This window comes from Crocuta crocuta, unplaced genomic scaffold (assembly GCF_008692635.1).
Source record: "Crocuta crocuta isolate KB4526 unplaced genomic scaffold, BGI_CrCroc_1.0 scaffold107, whole genome shotgun sequence".
Classification (NCBI taxonomy): Eukaryota; Metazoa; Chordata; class Mammalia; order Carnivora; family Hyaenidae; genus Crocuta; species Crocuta crocuta.
Genome location: NW_027531877.1, coordinates 1,905,391 through 1,928,906, shown reverse-complemented (window position 1 = coordinate 1,928,906; position 23,516 = coordinate 1,905,391). Strand labels below are relative to the sequence as shown.

Below are 23,516 nucleotides of genomic sequence, written 5' to 3'. Positions count from 1 at the left end.
TGCCATGACCATTTTTATTTATTTATATTTTATTATTATTTTTTAAAATATAATTTATTGTCAAGTTAGCTGACTTACAGAGTATACAGTGTGCTCTTGGTTTTGAGGGTAGATGGCCATGACTGCTTTTAATATTAATGTCTCACTTTATAGTTCCTAGTCATGAAGAATGAAATCCAGGGGCACCTGGGTAGCTCAGTTGGTTAAGCATCTGACTCTTAATTTTGGCTCAGGTCCCGATCCTGGTTGTTAGTGAGTTTGAGCCCTGTGGCAGCCTTTGTGCTGACAATGTGGAGCTTGCTTGGTATTCTCTCTCTCCGTCTCTCTGCTCCTCTCCCCCCGAAATAAATAAATAAACTTAAAATAAAATAAAATAAAAGCCAAACCTGTGTGAGGGTCCAGCCATAATTACAAATTCTGAGGCGACTTTCTCTAGAGTCCAGAATACCCAATACCTAGAACACCCAGTCAAGATCATGGACCAAAGCATATCCCCATCTTGTATTCATAAAAATATTTTTCTAGTTTATTTTTTTCACAGAAGCAAGAAGATTTATATGGGAGTCTCTGCCTAATCCCTCTTGTTTTGGTGTGGACCAAAGGGTCTTCCTTGTTTCTTGTTCTCTCTGGAGTTTAAATGCAAACCTTGGTTACCTATAAGGTTACCTAAGTGTCATCTCTTGCTTACTTCTATTTTCAACTCCCTTATTTTGGCCTTAACTATGCATATACATATTTTGTGTTGGATAGCTAGTTATTTAATCTACTATATTCAAAAAAATCTACTGTACTGCTCTGCTCATCATTATGAATGTCAGTTATTTTATTTATTTATTTAGTTTTTAAATGTTTATTCATTTTTGAAAGAGACAGAGAGAGGAGAGCGAGCTTGAGTTGGGGAAGGGCACAAAGAGATGGAGACATTATCCAAAGCAGGCTCCAGGCTCTGAGCACAGAGCCCGATGCTGGGCTCGAACTCATAAACTGTGAGATCACAACCTGAACCAAAGGTGGATGCTTAGCTCAGGCAGTTCTTTTATAGTCATAAAAAAGTGTCCTCTGATTGGAGCCTGGGCAACAACAAATTTATGTTAATTCAAACAAACTCAATTTATTTCTTCTTTTGCCTAAGTAACTAAGGGACTAATTGGCATCAGAGCTTAATTTTTCCATGGTAAAATTATAGACTAATTCATATCCTTTATTTAATTTTGAATTTCAGAATGTGGTTTATGACCATTTGTACCATACCCATTCCAGCCCTGGCTTCACCACCTGCTCTATCAGCTCAGTCAAGTAACAAATATTGTGCATCCGTCTTCCCATGATATGAAAGGGCCATAGCATTAGTATCGACAGTCGTCGTCCTGATGTCGCGGCAGGCTCTTGTGAGAAATAAGTGGATGTGTGTCAAACATCTAGAAAAGTTCCTGAGCACATAACCCTTACTCATTGTAATTCTTGTCACTTTTATTACTGTTACTGACTGTAGAAGGAGTATAATAATCACATATTCATTTCTGAGGATGTGTTTGTTCATTGGTGCTACTTTGTGTGCAAACTTTTAATCTAAATAAAGTAGCTTCAGGTTGTTTTCACTGTAATTTTCCCCTGTAAAACCTTTAAGAGTGTTTTCAGGAGTTTGAGTCATCTTCCTCGTTATGATAACGTTTTAACACAGTGGAATTTTGTGGGATTATTTCTGTAGTTTCTAATCACTTTGGTCTTTCCACCTTTTCAAAGGTATCTTTTACTTCTTCTTTAATAATGTTTGTTTTTATAAAGTATCCTTGAAGCTCTGCTTTTATTGTTCTCTCCAGGCGTTCTTTCCATTCTCTTGAATAGTTTTCCATGATGAACAATTTGTGTTGCGATTTTGATCTTTCTATCCAGTCTCTAGCAGTGAGGATCACATTTATAAGAACAGTCAGGGAAATTATGTACACGCCAGCTTTCAGGTCTGGGTAACTTCTTTGAAACTCATCTTGGCTTTCCTTTTGAAATGCCACTGCTTTAACTTTTTTTATTTTGAAATGATTACAGGCTCCCACGAAGTTGCGAAAATAATACACAGAATTCTTTGAACACTTCCCTCAGCTTTTGCCAATGATCACATCTTATATAATAGCAGTACTATAACAAAACCAGGACTCTGATAATCGTACAATGATGTTAGACACCAAGGCCTTAATCAGGTTTCACTAATCTTACATACATTTTACGTGCGTGCACGTGTGCTTGTGTGTGTATGTGTGTGTGTGTGTGTGTGGTTCTGCACAAACCTATCCCACGCATTTCCATATAACCACTATTACAACCCAAACACAGGACTGGCCCATCCCTACAAAGGAATTGTCTTACGCTGCCACTTTATTGTCACACCTACTCCGTTCCTGTTCCATGGCAACCACTAATCTGGTTTCCATCGCTGTAGTTTTGTCATTTTGAAGATTAAATAGATGGACTCACACAGTGTATCACTCTGTGAAACAATTGTTGTTCATTAGGCAGAAAGCCCTTAAGATCCAGTCTAGTTTTTTGTCTGCCCAATGTTTAACCCTTTTTGTTGCTGAGTAGTCTTGCAGTGTATGGACATACCAGACTTTATTGAAAGACATTTGAGTTGTTTCTACTTTCTGGCTATTATGAATAGAATGCTATGATCACTTGAGTACAAGTTTTTGTTTTTTAATTAATTTTTTAAAATGTTGATTTATTTTTGAGAGAGAGACACAGAGTACAAGTGAGGGAGGAGCAGAGAGAGAGGGAGATACAGAATCTGAAGCAGGCTCCAGGCTCTAAGCTGTCAGCACAGAGCCCGATGCAGGGCTCAAACTCACAAGGTGTGAGATGATGACCTGAACCAGAGTCAGACACTTAACTGACTGAGCCACCCAGGCGCCCCTGTGTACAGGTTTTTGAAGGAACACAGGTTTTCCTTTATTTGAGATAAATGTCCAAAAGTACAATTGCTAAATTGAATACTTACTGCATGTTTAGTCTTACAGGAAGCTGCCAAATTATTTTTTGGAGCAGCTGTGCCATTTAACATTCCCACCAACAGTGTATGAGAGAAATGCTGTTTTTGACACAGTGCTATTTTCTCCTTTGAGAAAGCTCTGTATGGGCGCCTGGGTGGCTCATTCGGTTAAGTGCCTGACTCTTGATTTCACCTCAGGTCATGATCTCATGTTTTGTGAGATTGAGCCCCGCTTTGATCTCTGTGCTGACAGCACAGAGCCTGCTTGGGATTCTTTCTTTCCTTCTCTCTCTGCCCCTTACCCTCTTGTGCTTACACACTCTGTCTCTCAAAGTAAATAAATAAACCTAAAAAAAAATAAAGCTATTCAATCCAGATTTAAAAAAATAGTAAACTGGGCACCTGGGTGGCTCGGTCATTAAACATCTGACTTTGGTTCAGGTCATGAGTTTGAGTCTCACACTGGATGACCACGAGCCCTGCTTCTCTCTCTCTCTCTCTACCCCTTCCCTCCCACCCTCTCTCTCTCTCTCCCTCTCCCTTTGCCCCTCTTGGGTTTCTCTCTCTCTCTCTCTTTCTGCCCCTTGCTCACTTGCTCTCTCTCTCTCTCTCTCTCTCTCACTCAAAAAAAAAATTACTTTTCTGGTGATAAAAAATTGTTCTACCCTTAGGTTGCAGTGGTGGTTGTACAACTCTGTGAATATGCTAAAAAACTATGCTGAACTTTAAGAGGTGAATTTTATGGTATGTAAGTTATATCAATAAATATGTAGAAAGAAACAAGATGTTACAAGAAGGGATCCAGGGGTATTACAAAAAATCTTTTTCTTTCACCAAATTCCTATTGTTTTTAAATAATTTACCATGTGGCACACATTACCCATAATGTTTTGTACACATCAAAATCCCGACTCATTTATGAGCTAGGATGTCATTTACCCACTCGCAACTTCCACATCCTTTTCGGTAAATGGGAGAAAGAAAATGACCTCCTTTTGTGAGGATTAAATGAAATAATGGGTATAAAAGCATTTAGAGTGCTGCCTGCATAGTATCATTCCCATTATTGCTAAATTCATGAGGGGACATTTTCCTGTTAGCAGTTTATAACTGCCTGGTAATAGTGTTATGAGAAAGTGAGCCCTGTGTATTAAAGAGATGACAGATTTTGTGTGCCATTGTGTGTATAGAAGGAGAAGGGCAGCAGCAGATGTTTACTGATCACCTACTATGGTTCAGACACTGTACTTCTTGTTTTGCACACTTATCCAAACATTGCTCCACAATAGAAAGTAGTAGTATCCCCATTTGGTAGAAGAGTAAGCAAACCCAAAAAGGTCAAGATTTCCCAGTTTTATAGAGAGCAAGGATTTAATGTAGCCAAGAAAGATACCTATGTCTGTGTCCCAAGTTCATGCTTTTCTCTTTTCACACATAAATTGATGTAAAAGAGACTTTTCTTCAAACACTGTGGTTAACTTACAGTACTTTGATACTTGCAGCTTTTTTCTTCTCTTTATTCAGAAACTAAAATTTAGCATTCCATGGTTGTTGTTTCTAAAATATTTTAAATGTGGGCCACCTGGGTGGCTCAGTTGGTTAACTGTCTGACTTGATTTCAGCCTAGGTCATGATCTTGATGTTCATGAGTTTGAGGACAACATTGGGCCCGGAGCTGACAGCGTGGGGCCTGTTTGGGATTCTTTCTCTTCTCCCTCTCTCTCTCTCTGCCTCTCCCCCACTTCTGTCTCTCTCTCAGAATAAAAATAAAATAAGCTTAATAAAATAAAATGTTTCTAATGTGTTTTTAAAAGATCCTTAGGGAAGTTGAGAAAGAGCCCCAAAGTTTTATCCAACATGAATGTCCATCTGTTTAGAGCTTGAGTGAGAGTTGAGCTACTGAAAAGGCAGATCTGTTTCTGGGGAAGTCCATTGCCAGAAGTGCTCAGAAAGAGAAGAGATATATTCTAGGGGTTAGAAGAAAACAAACCTCCTCCCCCCACCCCCACCCCATGCAGAACTCAATTAAAATAAAACAGAACAAAAACTAAATCCAGGCTCAGAAGGAAAGAAAATTGTTTGCAATAATATGTCATTGAAACCATTACTCAAGTTTATTCACCCATGGATTAGTCTTTGTGTTCTTTTTCTTCAGACTCCTTCCTCTTTAGAAACTGCCAAGTGTTGTAATGGAAGCTAAGATGGAACTCTAATGTCAGCCAATTTATTGAGAAAAACAACAAAGAGAAGTTGTTTCCTTTGTAGAGAGCCTCAAAGATTATGCATCCCATTCCTCAGGTTTATGGAGGAACTTGGCTGTAGGTTTCCACTGGAAAGAAACACAAGGATTTGGAATTCCACTCGGAAAACTTAGGTCTTCTTGATTTCTGCATCAACACAGAGAGAGAATCCCTGTGAGCATTCTCCCATTGATGCGAGACGGGGGATCTTTGGCTAGGAACCCACTAATTTATTCTCTGAGCTTCAAGTGCCCTGCTTCATGTGTTGGCATGTTATAACTTCTTTTATTTTGCTTTATTTTATTTATTATGGGCAGGAGAAACAAGGTCTGGTTCCCATATGATTAACAAAACAAAACAAAGCAATCTTGGATTTGGTTAGGAAAGTTCTGTGAACCATGCAAAATGACCTTGAAACTGGCTGCAAACCCCACGGAGGATGAAAAATGGCGTGCACCAGGTTCCAGGGGGATGCTGCAGAGATCAGCCGCAGGCGTGTTTCCTTATGTGTTGTTATGAATGTCTTAGAAGTAGCTTGTAAACCTATTCTGGTAATTAGATCTGCAGATGAGGGTAAATAGGGTGGTGTCACAGACCCCGGTGAGGAAGAGACATAGTACAGGGCAGCCTAGAGAGTAGAAAGATGGACAGGAAATGAACAAATGAGATCAGCCTGGAAAAGTAGAAATGTGCATCTGGAGAAATACATAATTTGAAAAACAGAGCGGTACTTAAAGGAGGGTCATACTTGGAAGGCAACAATGGTAAATAGGGCTTGGAGTGGATATCAGTCCTGGATACGTTTGTAACATGATGGAATCATAATACTAAGGCTTGATGTTCATATGACCTTTTGTGGTGCATTTTTTTTTTTTCAAGCAGGGGCATTTCCATGATCTCATTTGATCATCCACTTAAAGATGTTGGAAGCAAATAGTTTATTCTCTATTAAAGAGATGAAGAGAAAGTAAATGAATTGCTTGAGGTCAAATAATTTGTTCATAAAATGGACATGGCTAAAACTTGGGTCTCTTGACTCTTTGTTCTTTTTCTCTCTTTTCACAATGATGCCTTGTCATTATGCCTTGGATCTCACAGTAGTCATTGTTTGTGGCTCAGCATTTACCTGTGTCTTTCAGATACTGTGCACCATTTTATTTCATTTGAGACTGAGCTTAGTGCACTGAAGCTTTGACGAGGGCATGAATCCCGCCCACCCCACCCCTATATAAGTAGGATGAAGCGAGACAGCATTTGATGGATGGCTGATCTCTGGATGAAGGGTCAGAACCCTACACTACTGGTGTCATTAACTATTGGCTTGGGGGTGCAAAAACTATGCCTTCTCTAGTCTCATGTGTTTCATCTGTAGGACTGAGTTGATAGCTATGGTCTCGTGGAGTGATCTCTTTGAAGATCTAAAAAAAAAAAAAAAAAAAAANAAGCTAGGGCAAAGAGACAGAGATGAAGACCGAGAAGCTTGAGAAGTAATGGGGGTAAGGTGGGGGGTGGGATGGGGCAGAGGATACAGATACATGAAAACACCTGGATTCAGAACACTTAATTAGCATATGGTAAGCAGACAGACTTAAGTTTTCAAGAATCACCTTTATAAAATGTATCTCACTCTATTCTCCTGTACTCTCGTTACAGATTTCCTATCTTACTGTTCACTGTCACTGTTTTCTTTTACTTGGTAATGACGTATGAGTGTGTGCACCCTCATCGGTCCCTTTTGTGTGAACAGCAGGTAAGAATCAGTGTGCTAGACATCTTTTTGGGTTCTGCCAAGACCACAGTGGCTCCTTTTTCTTTGAGAAATGCCCGTGTGTCCACATGGGAGGGCTCCTTGCAGCCATGTGTATGTGGTGAGCCCTCCATCCCTTCTCCACTGGTGAGTAGATTGTAGAGTTACAATGGACTCCAGAAGAGCCGGTGAGATTTTTCCCAACTGGAATTTGGAACCCAGAGATACTCTTTTAATTCTCTCAGTGTGATTAGAATGAAGAAATACGGAGTGGCCAAATGTTTAGAGAAAACTTGTAGCTAATGTAAATAGAACTGTGTGTAGACTGTGAGGGCTCAGAAGGTAAAAGTATCTGTGCCTGATGGATCCTGATTCCAGCCTGTCTGGATAACTTACATACTTGAATCCTTTTCATCCAGTCTCTCTTTTTTAAAAAAATTGTTTTACTGCCCTTGTTATCTTGAACTTTTTAACTAAGAGCCAACCTAAGTGATATCCTGTTAAGATGCAAATGAATCTATCCAGAACTTTCTGCCACCCCAGCCAACCCATTATCCTTAAGGATTCTGCTCTCAAGTAGGGTTTACATTTGGTTCAAGTTCGTTTATGCATGCATGTATGTCTGTATGCGTGTATAGATGTAAATTTGTATGTTAGCATGTATTCATCCAAGGCAGTCCTTCAACAAACATCTCATGGGTGCCTTCACCTGTATGGTAGACACTGTGCTAGCCGTGGGGATGTGGGGATGCAAAGCTGAATTGTATCAGAGCCCCCCCACCCCTTTCTCAAGGAGCCTTTGGAAGATGGCCGATTAAACAGATAATCATAACCTACTTTATAAACCCAGTGCTGGAGGTTGGCACAGCTCTGGGAAGCAGCAGGGGGCACTGAGAAGATGTCAAGGAAAGCTTTCTGGAAGAGAGACAGGCTGAGTCTTTATGGATTGTTTAGTTTTCCAACTTAAGAAAGGGGACAACTGTTTCTGGCAAAAGGTCTGACATGAGCAAGCGCTTGGAGGCAAGGAGCAGTGTGAGGGTTACTGGGACCTAACGTGCAAGTCAGGAGTGAAGAAAGGTGAAGCCACAGAGATGAGCAGAGGCCAGGTGTGGGTTGGGGGTGGTGGTTTGTGCATGACATGTAGAATCTCAGACTTCAGCTGTAGAGTACTGGGAAATGATTGGCAGCCCGCAGCTAAGTGAGGAGGTGACATTCAAGATGACACCTGAAAGATAAGGACACCAACTGGCTGAGGTTGATCCAGACAGAGGGAGTAGACAGGACAAAAGCATCCAAGATGGAGGCCCAGGTTTCTGGTTAAGATGACCAGGTAAGGCGAGATATCACCGGCTGTGCTACTAAGCACTGGAGAGGTGCAGAAAGTTCTGGAGCCTATCTGAGGCATGTTGAGTGTCCCAGTTTCCCTAGAAAACAGATTGGCAAGGATTAACATGACAACTATTTATCAAGAGGATGCTCTTGAGATCATTACCAGTGGAAGCGAAAAGGAGGGAAGGAAGCCGAATTGGGCCAACGAAGTTGCAACCTCACTGTTCAAAGAGAGAATGAACCTCCAGCTCTGTTCCCAGTTTGGATTAAAGGGTCAGGCACTCGGTACCAGTGTGGACCACTGCCGTGCTGAAGCAGTAGTGTTCAAAGGTGGTTGACAGCTGAGAGCATCTGCCACAGGCACTTGGAGCATCTAGGATCATAAGCCCTTTCCCCAAAGGGGGATGTGGGCCACGCACCACAGGGAGTGAGGTGGAGGGATGCACACGGACACCTCTGGTGTGCAGCTGGATGTATGAGCCTAAAGCTGAGGAGCAAGGGCTGGCTACAGGTAAGGTTTGGGAGATGATATCTTATCAGTGGTGTGAATGCATGAATTTGGGGGGTCATGCACACTTTTGAGAACCTGAAGAAAAAAATAGAGACACCCTTTCCAGGAAACTATTTGTGTGGCTCTCTTTGGAGTAGGTTCACTTAATAACTCAGGTCACTTGGTAACACTCTGTGCCCTGAGCAGCATCATGAAAGTTTTTAATCAATCTGAGTAATTAATTAATCCTATTTTGGGGGGCATTCACCAAACATCAGGTATGCCCCATCCCATGATTTCGCCACTTGCTCACACCGTATGAGTTAACCATGTTATCCCCATGTTGGCAGAGGAGGAAACTGAGAATTTGTCCGGGGACACCATAGTCAGTACAAGGCAGAGCCAGAACTGAAATAGCCGTCTGTGTGACTAGCGGAGTTGAATCCAGAATTCCACTTCCGAGCTCCATGGCAGGCTCTCAGGGTACCAGGCAATTCTTGCCAAGTAGGGAGGAGAACAGTCGACCCAAGGAGGGGTGAAGCGGGTTGATTGGTATCACCTCTGGCGGCCACCCATGATGCAGAGACCTGCAGTGCTGGGGAAGGAGACTGCTGGTGACCCCTCCAGCACTGGCGGTGCCACTGGCCAAGTCTCCTGGGGTGCTGCGTTAGCTTGGGGGTGCCCCAGCGGTCATGGGAGTTTTGTTCAGGAGGAGGAGCAGCCAATCCCCCCATTCTGTCTTTAACTGTGGATGATTGGGATATTTTTCTCATGTGTGGATGTCATCATGGAGAGTAGAGGGCCTACCTTGTGTTCCCAAGATAACTGGCTAGTTATTGTCTGTTTTACTTGAGAAAAAATTTCATATGAGTGTCATTAGTTCTGTCTGTACTTCCAAGTTTTTTTAATATCCTAATCCCCTTCACCCATTTTGCCCTTCCCCCACATCCCCCCTGGCAACCATCACTTTGTTCTCTATTTATGGGTCTGTTCTTGCTTTTTGTTTGTTTATTCATTTGATTTTTTTAAAAGATTCCACATAGAAGTGAAATCATATGGTACTTGTCTTTCTCTCTCTTAGTTATTTCACTTAGCATAATGCCTTCTAGGTCCATCCATATTATTTAAATGGCAAAATCTCAATCTTTTTTATGGATGAATAATATATATATATATATATAACATATAATATATATATACCATATCTTCTTTATCTATTCATGTGTGGATAGACACTTGGGCTGCTTCCATAGCTTGGCTATTGTAAATATGCTGCAGTAGATATAAAGTGCATATATTTTTTCAAGTTAGTGTTTTGTTTTCTTTGGGTAAATACAATAATGAAATTACTAGATCATATGGTGTTTCTTTTTTTAATTTTTGGAGAAATATTCATACTGTTTTCCACAGGGGCTGCGCCAATGTACATTCCCACCAGCAGTGCACGAGCATTCCTTTTTCTCCACATTCTCGCCAACACTTATTACTTCTAGTCTTTTGGAGCCCAGTCAATGTGACAGGTGTAAGGTGATCTCTCGTTGTGGCTCTGATTTGCATTTCCCTGATGATTAGTGACTGATGTTGAGCTGTGTCTGTTGGCCAACTGTATGTCTTCTTTGGAAAAATATCTATTCAGATCCTCTGCCCCTTTTTCAATCAGATAATTTTGTAGTGTTGAGTTGTATAAATTCATTATATATTTTGGATGTTTGCCCCTTATTGGATATATCACTTATAAATATCTTCTCCCATTCATTAGGCTGCCTTTTTGTTTTGTCAGGGATTTCCTTTGTTGTGCAAAAGCTTTTTCTTTTCAAGTAGTCCCAATTGTTTCTTTTGCTTTTGTTTCTGTTGTCTGAGACATATCTAGAAAGGTGTTGCTAATGCCTGTGTCATAGAAATTACTGCCTATCTTTCTTTTAGGAATTTTATGGGTTCAGGTCTCACATTTAGGTCTTTAATCCATTTTAAGTTTATTTTGGGGTTTGGTGTAAGAAAGTGGTCCAGTTTCATTCTTTTGCATGTTGCTGTCCAGTTTTCCCAATACCATTTGTTGAAGAGACTGTCTTCTTCCTGTTGTATATTCTTTGGCTTCTTTGTTATTGATTTAAACAATTTTTTAAAAATGTTCTTTTATTAAAGAATTTTTTTAATGTCTTTATTTTATTTTTGAGAGAGAGACAGAATGCGAGCAGGGGAGGGGCAGAGAGAGATAGAGACACAGAATCTCAAGGAGGCTCCAGGCTCTGAGCTGTCAGCACAGAGCCTGACACGGGGCTTCAACTGACAAATGAGGAGATCATGACCTGAGCTGAAGTCTGATGCTTAACTGATTGGGCCATCCAGGAGCCCCCAGCTTGTTAATTCTAGAGCCAAACAATTTGAAATGAATTCAGAAAATCTAACAGTATTTCTCTATTTCAGTCTCTGGTTCTTGCTGCTTATGTTCACTGTCCTCAGTGAAAAAATGTGTACCTGGACCTTCAAAACTGACCAAACATTCTGCTTAGGCCCAGGTCACCAATTGATGTCCTGAGGTCAGAAATCCAGGGATTCATTTGGGATCTGTGTGTAGAGGTGAGCAGTTTAGTAAGGAAGTACTCATTTGTTGACTTAGCAGTTAGGTGCAAAAGAAGCCTCTTTTTCATTCCACAGCTCTTTTGGGAATTTGCTCAGAGAAACCTGTGACTAGGCCCTCAAGCATTTGTTTCTGCCATTCCTACTTCTCTGCAAAGATAGGGAGCCAGAGGCTGATGAGGCTCCCGTAGCCCTGGAGCATTTGCTATGATTGAATACAGGAAACCAGAGGGAAAAACCAAAGACGAACAGCCAAAGTCCCTTCCTGGAGGGATAGGAAACCTGGAAAATGTAAACTTGGGTTGCCACCTTACATTTGGGGGCTGGCTTGCTGTGTGAGCCTGCATCCAAGAGTGAGTCTCACATCCTCATCTGGGAGTGAGCCCTTGTGCTCTACAGGGAGAGGTCTGAATCCAATCTTGTGTGTTTCCGTTTAGCCCAAGGGTGAAACTGACTGCACTTAACCTTAGATTCTGCAGCTCCAGTCACGCTTTCACACAGGCTTTTAACACACACACAGCCTAGTAGTTCCGGGATTCAATCTTGTGGTTTAGGGCGCAGTGGGAATGGAGTGGGGGGTAAGCCAGAGAGGAGGGAGTTCCCTGGAGGTAACTCACTGCTCTCTCAATTCTGAACAGGCACCAAAGACTGCTTTGGAAAAACAAAATAAAACAAAAAGCAGCAACCCTCACCTTTGAGGCACAGAGTCCCTATTCTCTAATGCCTAAATAACACAAGAGTCTCCGAGTGATCTAATGTCAGAAATTCACATGACTCTACGCCAGGCAGGTGGCCTAAGAGAAGCCAGCCCTGTATCAAGGAAAAGGAAGCAGAAGACATAAATAATGGGAGAGTACATGTTCTATCCAAAAGGCAGCCGGTATTTGACTCTAGCTGATGGGCAGCAGTGTGTATCTGGAAGCATGGAATTACCAAGTTTTCCAATGAAAAAAACTTTTTTTTTAATGTGTATTTATCATTGAGAGAAAGAGAGATGAGCGTGTGTGGGGGAGGGGCAGAGAGAGACAGAGACACACACACACAGAAGTGAAAGCAGGCTCCAGGCTCTGAGCTGTCAGCACAGAGCCCGACAGGGGGCTCGAATTGATGAAGCACAAGATCATGATCTGAGTCGTAGTCAGAAGCTTAACTGACTGAGCCACCCAGGCGCCCCTAAGGTTTCCAGTTTTTAAAGATATTGGGGCGCCTGGGGTGGCTCAGTCGGTTGAGTGTCCATCTTTGGCTCAGGTCATGAGCTCACAATCTGTGTGGATTTGAGCCCCTCGTTGCTGACAGCTCAGAGCCTAGAGCCTGCTTCTGATTCTGTGTCTCTCTCTCTCTCTCTGTGCCCCTCCCTGGCTTGTACTCTCTCTCTGCTTTTCAAAAACAAATGAACATTAAAAAAATTTTAAAAAGATGTCTGAATTTGAGGGTGAAATCTGTACTTTTCAAAATATTGGCGAAATAAAAAAATTGTCATTCCACATTTATATTCATTTAATACCAGCCTCGCTTTGCATATTGGGTTTCCTGGGAAGCAGATTCTGAAAAGGGTAACGTGCAGGAAGTTTATTAGAGGGTGTTCCTGGGATCAGCATCTGTGCAAGGGAGAGGAAGGGGATGGTTGGCCAGAGGGGGAAGTTGACCTGTGATGTGGTCTACAAGGCTTTAGCTATCCGGACAGGCTTTGGAGTTGTTACCCTTTTGTGGTTAGGTGGCCAGGTTAATGCTCACATTAACCAATTACTGGATCAGGCTGCCCTTGGGGTGGGGATGGGGTTACCTGAGATAAAGGCAGTTTCCAGAAAGGGCTAATGGCTGAAGGATGAGGGCGCCTGGAGGACTGAGTCCTTCCATCCTAGGTAGGGAGGGCTAGGTGGAGCTTCATTGTGTCTACTCCTGACCCCTCCTCGCACTGCCCACATTCACTTCGTTGTGTAAATTCTGGAATCACCAATTCTAGAACATATAGGTGTGCCTCTTCTTCTGGGACGTGTCAGGGCCTTTTTCCCCACAGCCAGTCTTAGAGCCCCAATAATACTCATTATTGTCCTCTACTCATCATTCTAGATTCTCCTCATTCTTAGCTAACTTCTTCCCTGGTCCAGCTGGTTTGCTTGGTGTTAGGACATGGACCCTCATCTCCGAGGGGTAAGAGTCCCTGGTCACCATGCCTTTCTCAAGTTGTGGCTGATGTACTTGTCTATTTACTGTCAAGACTGGACAAGGTGGTACCTATAAGAACCCATGTGAATCACAAGGGTGTCATTCGTACTCTTCTCTGCCCCCATTGTGAAACAGCAGCCCTACCTCCCCCTGATAATCTGGGTCCTATAAAGATGCTGCCTCTTTCCATACCTGTTTAATCCCCAGGCAGAGAAAGGTCCATGTGCCCCATAGCAGCAGCAACTTACTGTTCAGTAGAACTCTTGCTATGTCCCCTGGTGGAAAGGTTCCCTCTCTGGTGAAAATACACGAGACAACTCAGAGTTGCAGGGATGTGTAGCACAAATTTCCCACTTGGGTCCCTGGGAGTGATGGTCAAAGGGGTCACTCTTGCTTCTTCTCATTGGCTCTTGGATTCATGTAATCTTCTTTTTGGGACATAGGACCTGGTAAAGGGCATTGATTTAAAATTTACAGTGCATCCTGGAGGATGGTGCCTCATCCTTGCAAGGAATCCTCTCTGAATTGGTGCTGCAGTTGTGCCTTCAGGAGATCATCCCTCCTATTTAGGATGGCAGCCTCTAGGTGAGGCAGTATTTGATAAAACTACTTGTATCCTGCAGTCATGTGACCTTTCATGCTCCTTATTTGCTATTAAATAGGCCCCTTACTCTGATGTGATGTTATGGAACCCATTTCCATGCATCAAACACTCCTTAGTGTTGAACTGAGGCTCTAGCAGCAGCAGAGACAAATCCATACCAAGACTATGTGTTCATTTCTGTAAATAAAGTGTCTTCACTGGGTGAAAAGAGTTGCTGTGCCTCCCAGTGTGAAAGGTATCCAGTGTAGTCAACTTGTCACCCTTGGGTGTGTGGATCTTTGAGGGGCGATGCCATACTGAGGAGGCCGTGTTGGTTTCTGTTGCTGGCAGGATGGACATTTGACAGCATCGTAGTTGAATCTGCACCTATGAGTAGGTATTGGTTCCCCCGTAGTCTCTATCCACATTGCTCTGTCTACTCCAATCATGTGCCCATTTTACCAACTCTGGAGTGGTTGATGATGGAGCCTGGCTGATGTCCACTGACTGATGTCATTTCAACTACCTTGTCCTTTACTTCCTCTTCTGTGATGGACGAGTGTTCCTAGAGCCCCAAAATAACCTCTCTCAGGCTTTTCTGATCGCTTAGGACATATCTTGCCATCGGATGCACAAAACAAACCGAGATAAAGCACAGATGCTCACAGTTCAGAGCAGATGCTGAGATGCTGAGTGTAGTTCCTGGGCAAGGAGCCTGNTCGGATGCACAAAACAAACCGAGATAAAGCACAGATGCTCACAGTTCAGAGCAATGGCATCTTGATGCTGAGATGCTGAGTGTAGTTCCCGGGCAAGGAGCCTTGAGGTGCCACTCTTCACTGCCCAGGGTGCACGTTGCCTCTCTCACGCCTCGCTGCCAAACAGATGCTAACTGCTACTGTCACCTTTTTTTCCTCCTAGAAGCCAAAATCCTCTTCCAATTTATTTTGGTTAGCAAAAACAGGTACTAAAATAGGTCTTTGATGAGAGTAAAATGGTGTAACACGAGCTTTTGAAAAGCGGGGGCATACCCGTACCCCCAGTGCCATGGGATTGATAGAGTCCTGTGGTTAAAGTGGGGCTGTCATCACTGCACCAAGGATCTGTAGAGAGCCATTTCCTGCTGCAGACACCACTCAGAGCTCACAGCTTTTCATATAAATGGGCTATAAAAGCATTTCCAGCTCTGGTATATGTTGCTCCTAAAACCGAAAGGGGCCCAGCAGTCTTTGTGCTTTTTTCTTTGCAGGGGGAGTTGTCCAGCGCAATAATTTGTTCTTTACTCTGGAGGAAGTGCTGTGGTATGTCCTGGTCCGCAGGACTCCTAAAATTGTCAGCTCCCTGAAGCTTTGTGGCCTTTGTCTCCCACTCTCTAAAGTTCATATGTCCTTTGTGAACACTCTGCATCTCATGTGTCTTACCTGAGCCTGCGGCAAACTTGTTGTTTCTTGTTCTTCTCATCAGTTTTAGATGCTGTCATCAAAAGAGTGTACCAGCCCGATGTTCTTCAAGATGTCCGGGCAGTCTAGATCTTTTCAGACTGTATTATAATGGAGGGAAGGATAATTAACATAGCCCTGGGGTCAGACTCTTCATGCGTATTGTCATTGGTTTCAAGTGTGTGCAACTGCTTTACTCTTCTGATAGGGATGGAGAAGAACTCATTGAGTAGTTTGGTGGCTGTGTACCGCATATCTGAGGCCATGACAGTATGTTCTAGAGAAATATCACAATACCTTTTGTTTGGGCTATTAATTGATTGAGTTATTCATTGGGCTTTGCCTGGCTTTTGTAGTATCCAGACTAGTGAATTAAATGACTATGTAATGGGGACTCCCAGCCCCGTAGCATTTTCATCTCTAAGGGTGTTGCTGACTGCCATTCTCGTAGGATGCAATTTTTTTTTTCAATTTGCTATCTTGATTTAACATCTTAGGGTAGAGGTGGGGAGCAATTTTAGAGCCTTCTATTTGGTCTTCCCAACTTTATTGCTGTTACCCCACAGGCTAAGAAACCAATGTGGAAGTGTGCTAATTGCCATATCTGTCCATTCCAATTAATGAGTAGAGGTGTGTGAAAATGACCAGTAAGTGGATCTGTAAACCTAATGGGCCAAAGGTAAGCCTGAACTAGACCAGGAGTTGATTTATTACCTGGTCTTAGCATGCTTTCACTTTAACAGAGGAGCTATGTTGATGCCTCGTGTCTGGGTATCAGTGTCAACTGGGAACTCATATCCATCTGCCTTCTGTATGTTTAAGGCCATATTTCCCACTTTACAGTGGCATTAATATTTGGCTCTCGGACCCGTGAGGAAGGACAAAGGACTAGAGGAGTCATTACTATATGTACTGGTGACAGTGTTGCAGGATCCTTCCTCATGATGGCCCAGCTTCACCTTCAGTTAACACTTTGCAAGCCTCAAAACTAGATCAGATCTAGAAAGTAGGCATGAGACTAGGACTTTTTAGTGGAGTGACTGCTTTCAGCCTTCTGATCATCCAACCTTGATTCATTTTAATTACTACACCTTTTAGTTTCCTACTGCATGGGTATCACACGTGACCTCACCTGTGTTTCTAACATGTGTCGGGCCAGAAATGGAGATGAACACACAGCAATTTATCCCCTCACCCTCCCTATCTTACTCCCTAACCTTAGCCAGTGTGGTCCTGCCTGTGGCTTTGAAATGAACTACCATCAAAGCTTACAAAGGCTGGAGGTCTTCAGAAACATCCTCTACTGAAGAAATGAATGAGAAACTCTATCCAGGGAGAAGTAGATTTATATACCTTCTTCAGGCTGGGATAAGTATGATTTTGGAATAAGTTCGTGAGAATATTTTGTGTGTGTCTGTAATATATTGTGGGTTTTTTTGGCTTAATGTGTATCAAAGGTAGAATTGTTTGTCAGGTTGTTTCCGTGTATTTAGTGTATTAACATCTAATAATAGCAGGTGAATCACCACCTTGATTTTCATTCTGAGATACTGGAAGTACATGACTAAGATTTCCTTTGTTTGAACTGTGGGTAAAATTTATGGACCCAAATAACTTAACGGGCAGTTCTAAGATTAAATATGTATTTTTACTAACATTAGAATACCCTATATGTTTTTACAAAGACCTGGTGTGTGGTTTTTGCCCCTTTAGAACTCTTTCTGTATTTGTTTTGGAAATATTTTTTTCTTCCATCCTTCACATAAGGACCAAAGGAAATGTTTCTCCATATTAACAAAATATAAATTTGTTTTTAAAAAAGTAGAAAATATTTTCAGTGGTCAGAACCATGTAAATGTCTAAGCACTTATTTTAGATGTTTTGGAGATTAAAAGGAAGGCAGAGAATATTCTTGAGTTTCCCCTCTTTTCAATGTGTTTTCTACTGCATTAATTCTACTCTATTTCAAGCATTGTCAAAGAGTTGGGGACTGCAGAAATAAATAAGACATAATCTCGGGCATAAGCAAGTTTGGAAAATCAGAACCGTAAAAGTCATGGCAGAATAGTCATGTCATGCCATCTGATTAACTTCTTTTGTGCTAAAAGTTTTACATGAATGATCTTGTTTAACCTTCAATATGTTCACTATCCTTCATCTCTCTATACATTGATGCCCTCCCTTCTTGCTTAACCAGCCTAGATCCTATACTTTGTCCTCACTTCCCTGCGGAGGAACCATCTTTGCTCTTTGCTACGGGCAAGACCTCCATTTGAACACTAGATGTCACCTGTGTTGCCCATTCGAGAATGATAGGGCTCTTGTCCCAATTCTCTCCTGGCATCTTGAAGTTTCCTCTCAGCCCCATCTGCCTACAGCCATGCCATTATTTCTCTCATATGAGATTCCACTCTCTCTTCCTGTTACTGCCCCATTTCCCTGTCCCCATTTACAATAAAATCCACTGAGAGAGGTGTCTACAGTAGATGTGTCCAATTTTCACTTTGATTGTCTCTTGGAAACCCCCACGATTTCATTAGGACTGCGCTAGTACACATACACACGTAGTAGATACTCAGTAAATATGACTTAAAGAGTTTAATATATGGTCCCCAGAAAACCACTGTGAGGTGGCTGTTAAGATACTCATTGATAGGTGCTCAGGTCAAGGCCTTCAGCAGCCTCAACAGTGTTTTCATATATGGATTAATTCTTACTTCTCCAGCAGCATTTAACAAAGTGAACATGTCCCTTTCTTTGAAATAGTTTAGATTCTTGACCTTCTGAACACCATGCTCCCATGGTGTCCTGTCTGTCTCACTGGCCATTCTCTCCACTTCTGGTTGCTCATTTCTCCTCAGGACGTTTACTTCCTCAGACCTGTCTGCCCTCTGTCTCCCTCACTTTCATTGGTATTCTCCCCCAGCATCGGTAAATAACACCTAGAGGCTGACACCTCCCAAATGGGTGAATTGCACCCAGATCTTCCTATAGCTTTCCAATCCCAGATACTCACCTGCCTGCTCGACATTCCGCTTCGATATTTAATAGGAATGTCCACAGACCTCTTCTCAATCTTTCCCTCAATGCTATTCCTCCTACACTTTCCCTTTCTCAGGGAGGTATGCCTTCATCTTTTCAGTTGCTCAGGCCAACAAATTTAATGTAATTCTTGATTCCTCTTTTTCTCACACCCCAGTCAAAAGTCCATCAGCAGGGGCACCTGGGTGGCTCAGTCAGTTAAGTGTCTGACTTTGGCTCAGGTCATGATCTCATGGTTTGTGAGTTTGAGCCCTGCATCAGGCTCTGTGTTGACAGCTCAGAGCCTGGAGCCTCCTTCAGATTCTGTGTCTCCCCCTCTCTCTGCCCCTCCCCTGCTCATGCTCTGTCTCTCTCTGTCTCTCAATAGTAAATAAAAACATTAAAAAATTTTTTTTAAACTGTTGGCAGATTATTGTTTGCTTTACCTTTAGCTATATCTGATATGTGTCCATTTCTCACTGCTTCTCCTGTTACCCTTTGGCCCAAGCTACCATCATCTCACCTGGCCTTCTGTGACCTCTGTATGTAAAATGACAGCTGAAGCTGAAGGCACAGGAATGACTTTCACCTTCCCACCCCTCGTTTATTTATCCTTAGTGTACTTCCTACCACTTTAAACACTGTATGTTGTCATTTTTCACCACTGACTTGTCCCTTTACTAAAATGTGAGTTTCAGGAGGGCATGAGTTTTGTCTATTTTATTCAAATATTTGTATTCTCAATGTTTAGGAGTCTATACTAGATAATCAATAAATATAAATAAATAAGGACAAGATCCCTCTGTTTCCAAATCCAGATCCCTAAACAATACACCATTCTTAGCCTCTAGTTGATACCTCTAAACCCAGTATCGATTGTTTTTTAATTCTTTAAGTGAACACAAGGCTCTTGATGCTCTCATACATTCTGATGGCAGCTCCTTTCAAAGGCATAGTGCTCTAATCATTGCTCAGGCACCAAATCTATTCTACTGAGTCATGTGTTGCCTTAGCGTTTTGTGACTGTGTCATATTAGCAAAGGGATTTCCTCACCAGCTTGGATTCACCTGCTCTGAAATCTGGAATCAGGAGACTCTAAGAAGCCTTAGAGAAGCAGAAATAGATATTCTTTTTTTTTTTTTAATTTTTTTTTAATGTTTTATTTATTTCTAGGAGAGAGACAGCATGAGTAGGGGAGGGTCAGAGAGAGAGGGAGTCACAGACTCTGAAACAGGCTCCAGGCTCTGAGCTGGCAGTCAGCACAGAGCCCGACGCGGGGCTCGAACCCACGAACCGCGAGATCATGACCTAAGCGAAAGTCGGACGCTTAACCGACTGAGCCACCCAGGCGCCCCAGAAATAGATATTCTTAAATCTTGATTCTAACCACCTGCCCTTTAGCTGTAGAAACATTTTTATTTCTTCTGTTGACTCCTTTTTTTCAGACACAATTTAAAAATCATATAGTCACTCACCCAATAATTATTGATCAATTTCTATGGGCAGAGTCCTATTTCACATACTAAGGATACATAAAACCAATACATTCCCTGCCCTTGAGAAGCTTACACTCCAATGATGGGGAGAAGGAGAATACTCAATGATAAATTAATATACAAATGGTGAAAAGTACCATGAAGATAAAGCAGGCTTTGAAAGGGTACCAATAAGTGCCTTATTTTTGAGTAAGGGTATAATGTAAACTTCATGAGATCTGGGACATTATTATTGTTATTATTATTCACCTCTGTAATACTAGCACCTGGAAAAGTATTAGTGTATAGTAAGCTCAAGATAAACATCATGTGAATGTTGTGAAAATGAATGGCTGAATGAATGATGGAAGAGACCCAGGGAGGAGGTTACTGCAGTAGTCCAAGGGATATGTGATGGTGGCTAAGCACAGGAAGAAGCTTTGCAGATTAAGAGATCATAATATTGTCAAATGACAGGAAGAAGACAACTTAGTAACTAGTGTGATGTTCTTTATTCAAGGGAAACCAATCCATAGATTGGGGGAGTACAGTGCCTCACAAGCAGTGAAACACATTTCCTGAAGGATTTCGGGCAAGAGTGAGTTTTACAGAGAGTTAGACGAAGCAACGTGGAAACAGGACATGGTTGACTAGGGATTTCCTTATAATACTAGCAGGTCCTATATTCTAGGGTAAAGTAAGCTAGCTAAACTGGGTTGGAGGGTGGGGATGGATGTTTGGTAGGTTTCCTTGACTAGTGTTTCTTCCCATAAGTGGAAGCTGGCTTAGGTTTAGATTTGTGACATGGTCCTGGCCACTGGAGCAGCCTCCATTTTGTGGGTCTCAATACATGAATTAACTTTATCAGGCCGGATATACTTAAGAGACAGACCAACAGCAATTCCTAAAAGACGATACGGAGTGCAAATTGGATTGAAGGAGGAGTCAAGGATGATGCCACGCCTTTGGCCCGAGTAACTCCAATAAAGTAGCTTTGATTGAGGTGTGGAAGTCTACCAGTATGGGAGATTTAGTGGCCAAAATTAAGTTTCTTTGGGGCCATAAATTGTCTCTCTGTGTCTCCTTTTCCTTTTCTCATAGTTTCCTGGGATACCTCAAGCCAAGCACTGCTGTGTATCCAATGAAAACCATTCAGAGTCATTCTACTGTGGAAAACATCCATGCTGGTTCCACTCCTCACTCTCCTGGCCAGACACAGAGGCATCCTGTGTTGAGGGCTGCCTTTCTTATTCAAAGACAGGCCCAGCCAAGGAAGGCTTTTTCCTTCAAACTCATCTTGGACACTTTCTTTTGATTTAAGAAAGAAAAAGATGATTGAGAGAACAACAGAGGGGAAAAATAGTGTTTGTTGTACATTTCTGATTGTAGCAACAGCTTGAACCGATTAGCTGGTTATTATGCATTCCTGTGCCTAGCTTGTCACTCCAGAGAAACACATCACAAGTCCATTCTCCATGGCCTCTAGCATGCAAACCTGACCTCAAAGAGTTTAACCCAAAGTCTTCTAATTCGAAACAACACACACACACACACCACACACACACACACACACACACACAGACATGTGATCAAAAATATGGCATAAATCTATTTAGTAGAGAGTGTTCTGGATTATAATGATAGGAACACAGGAGATAAATAGGATGCAAGAAAGGGAAAGAAACTCTTAGTATTAAGAAAGAAGAAAAGGCAGTGGTATTTCCTTAGGATTGTAAATATCCCCTACATATTTTTGCTTTTCTTAAGAACTGGAAAGAACCCTCCCAGCAAGTTTGCCACACATCTTTGGGAAGGATAGAGAGAGCTGTGCAGGGTTTCATAGTATGTAGTTAATTCTCTTTTTACCCAGTTCTAAATATAATCCTGCTCATTTGCATGCCAATCCCCAGAATGCTTTGTAATTTCACAACTCTTGGCTAGTGGTGTCAGCATAAGAACAAAGCAAAATGTTTTGGGCGTGACTTTGGCCTTAAACCCTGCTTAGGCTTTGCAAAAGAGTGCAGTGACGGTGACGTGACTTTGCCTGGCATTCATCCTTCGAGCCAGAGTATCACAGAAATAAAGTGGTAACGGCTGTGGACTTTCCCTGTGAAGCCTGCATTCAGTCCAGCTATCCATGAATAACCAGAAGCTTGGATTAACTCACTTGAGAGGAGGGTGTGTTTCAGGGGACTTGGTGTCCCCTTCCTTTATGTGACCAAGCTGGTTCATTTTAGGTTTATGGAAAGCTCAAGCTGGACCATTCTGTATCCTTTTCCGGTAGATGCTTTAAATAGTTCTTCTGTTTCAGAGAAAGCCTTCAATTTAATGAAACAATGTCCAGAAATGTGGTCAGTGGCCTGCCTTGTAGAAATGTGAATTTCAGATCCCTAACAGACCTAGTTGTGCCTTGTGACATCTGCAGAATATTTAGTAGGCCATTAGCAATGACAGCTGAGGAGTGCGGATATGAGACTGCTCTTGAAAGGGTCTTACACTTCTCGCCTTGCAAGCCATTTTTGTTATTTAAATGATGTTTGGAATCATTTTTAAGGAAGGTTGAAGGACCACCGGTTAGCCCACACCCATAAAAGCCCCTCCAGACATGTCTCCTTTGGCCTTTTAATTTTAGTGAGTAGCTGAAGGACGCTATATTCCCGCGTCAAAAGGCCATGTTTTTGTTAGCAATCACGTACTGAGTTTTGCCTGTCAGCTCTGCCAAAAGTAAACCCGGGATTCTGAGCAGCGCACACAGTTCACTACCCAGGGGACGCAACAGTAGTACGCGTGCATCCATGGTTGCACACCGGTAGTGTGCCAGGGCCTTCCGCGTACAGGTGTTTTCTGCTCTCTTCTCACAGCAGCCGTAATGCTCTTCCATCGATTCCGAGGGCCGGGCAGTGAAACATACTGTTTTGAGACTATTTTTAAAATCCAGAGAACAATTGACGGTAACTGACATTAGAGCCCCTCGCAGCGCTGCGAGAGTGAGTGAGTGCTTGACACGTTCCGAGACGTGCGGTCGGGGCGCTGGAGCGCAGCGGGCGGGCGGGGCGCTGCGCCAGGCGAGCGCAGGTCTCGGCTTCCTCCGNCCGGCGCCGCCGCCTGCCGCCCGCGCGGAGGAGGAGGAGGAGAGCGCGCTCTGCGGGACGGTAGTCAGGGGCCACCTCCTGTCCGAGATGCGGGTCGGGATGGTGGGAAACCGGGCCGGGGGATGGCNGCAGCCGCCGCGGGAGCCCGGGAGGGGGGCGGAGGCGAGAGGAGGCGGCGGCCGCGGCCAGCGCACCATTCGCTCCACCTGATCTCTGGCGCTGCGCGCGGAGGACGGCGCGGGCGAGGAGGAGCAGAAGAAGGAGGCAGGGAGGCAGCTGCTGCAGCCACCGCCGCCACGATGTCCTACCAAGGCAAGAAGAACATCCCGCGGATCACGGTGAGTGGGGCTCCGGGCGCCGTCGCCGGCGGCGCCCG

The 23,516-nt window shown here is 42.9% G+C and overlaps 1 protein-coding gene across 3 annotated transcripts in view; it reads left to right on the top strand.

Annotated features, from left to right (window-relative positions):
• Window positions 1-23,516, top strand: part of DPYSL3 (dihydropyrimidinase like 3) — a 111,519-nt gene that overhangs the window by 27,505 nt on the left and 60,498 nt on the right. The window contains exons 1-2 of one of the 3 annotated variants that reach the window (XM_077773018.1): window positions 22,903-22,999; window positions 23,273-23,478. The exons of 1 other annotated variant lie outside the window; for it this stretch is intronic. In XM_077773018.1, coding sequence (XP_077629144.1) covers window positions 22,918-22,999; window positions 23,273-23,478 — 288 coding nt within the window. In that variant the 5' untranslated portion in view covers window positions 22,903-22,917. Of the gene's footprint in view, window positions 1-22,902; window positions 23,000-23,272; window positions 23,479-23,516 lie in introns of those variants that run through there. One more of the 3 variants, XM_077773020.1, reaches the window with a different exon arrangement.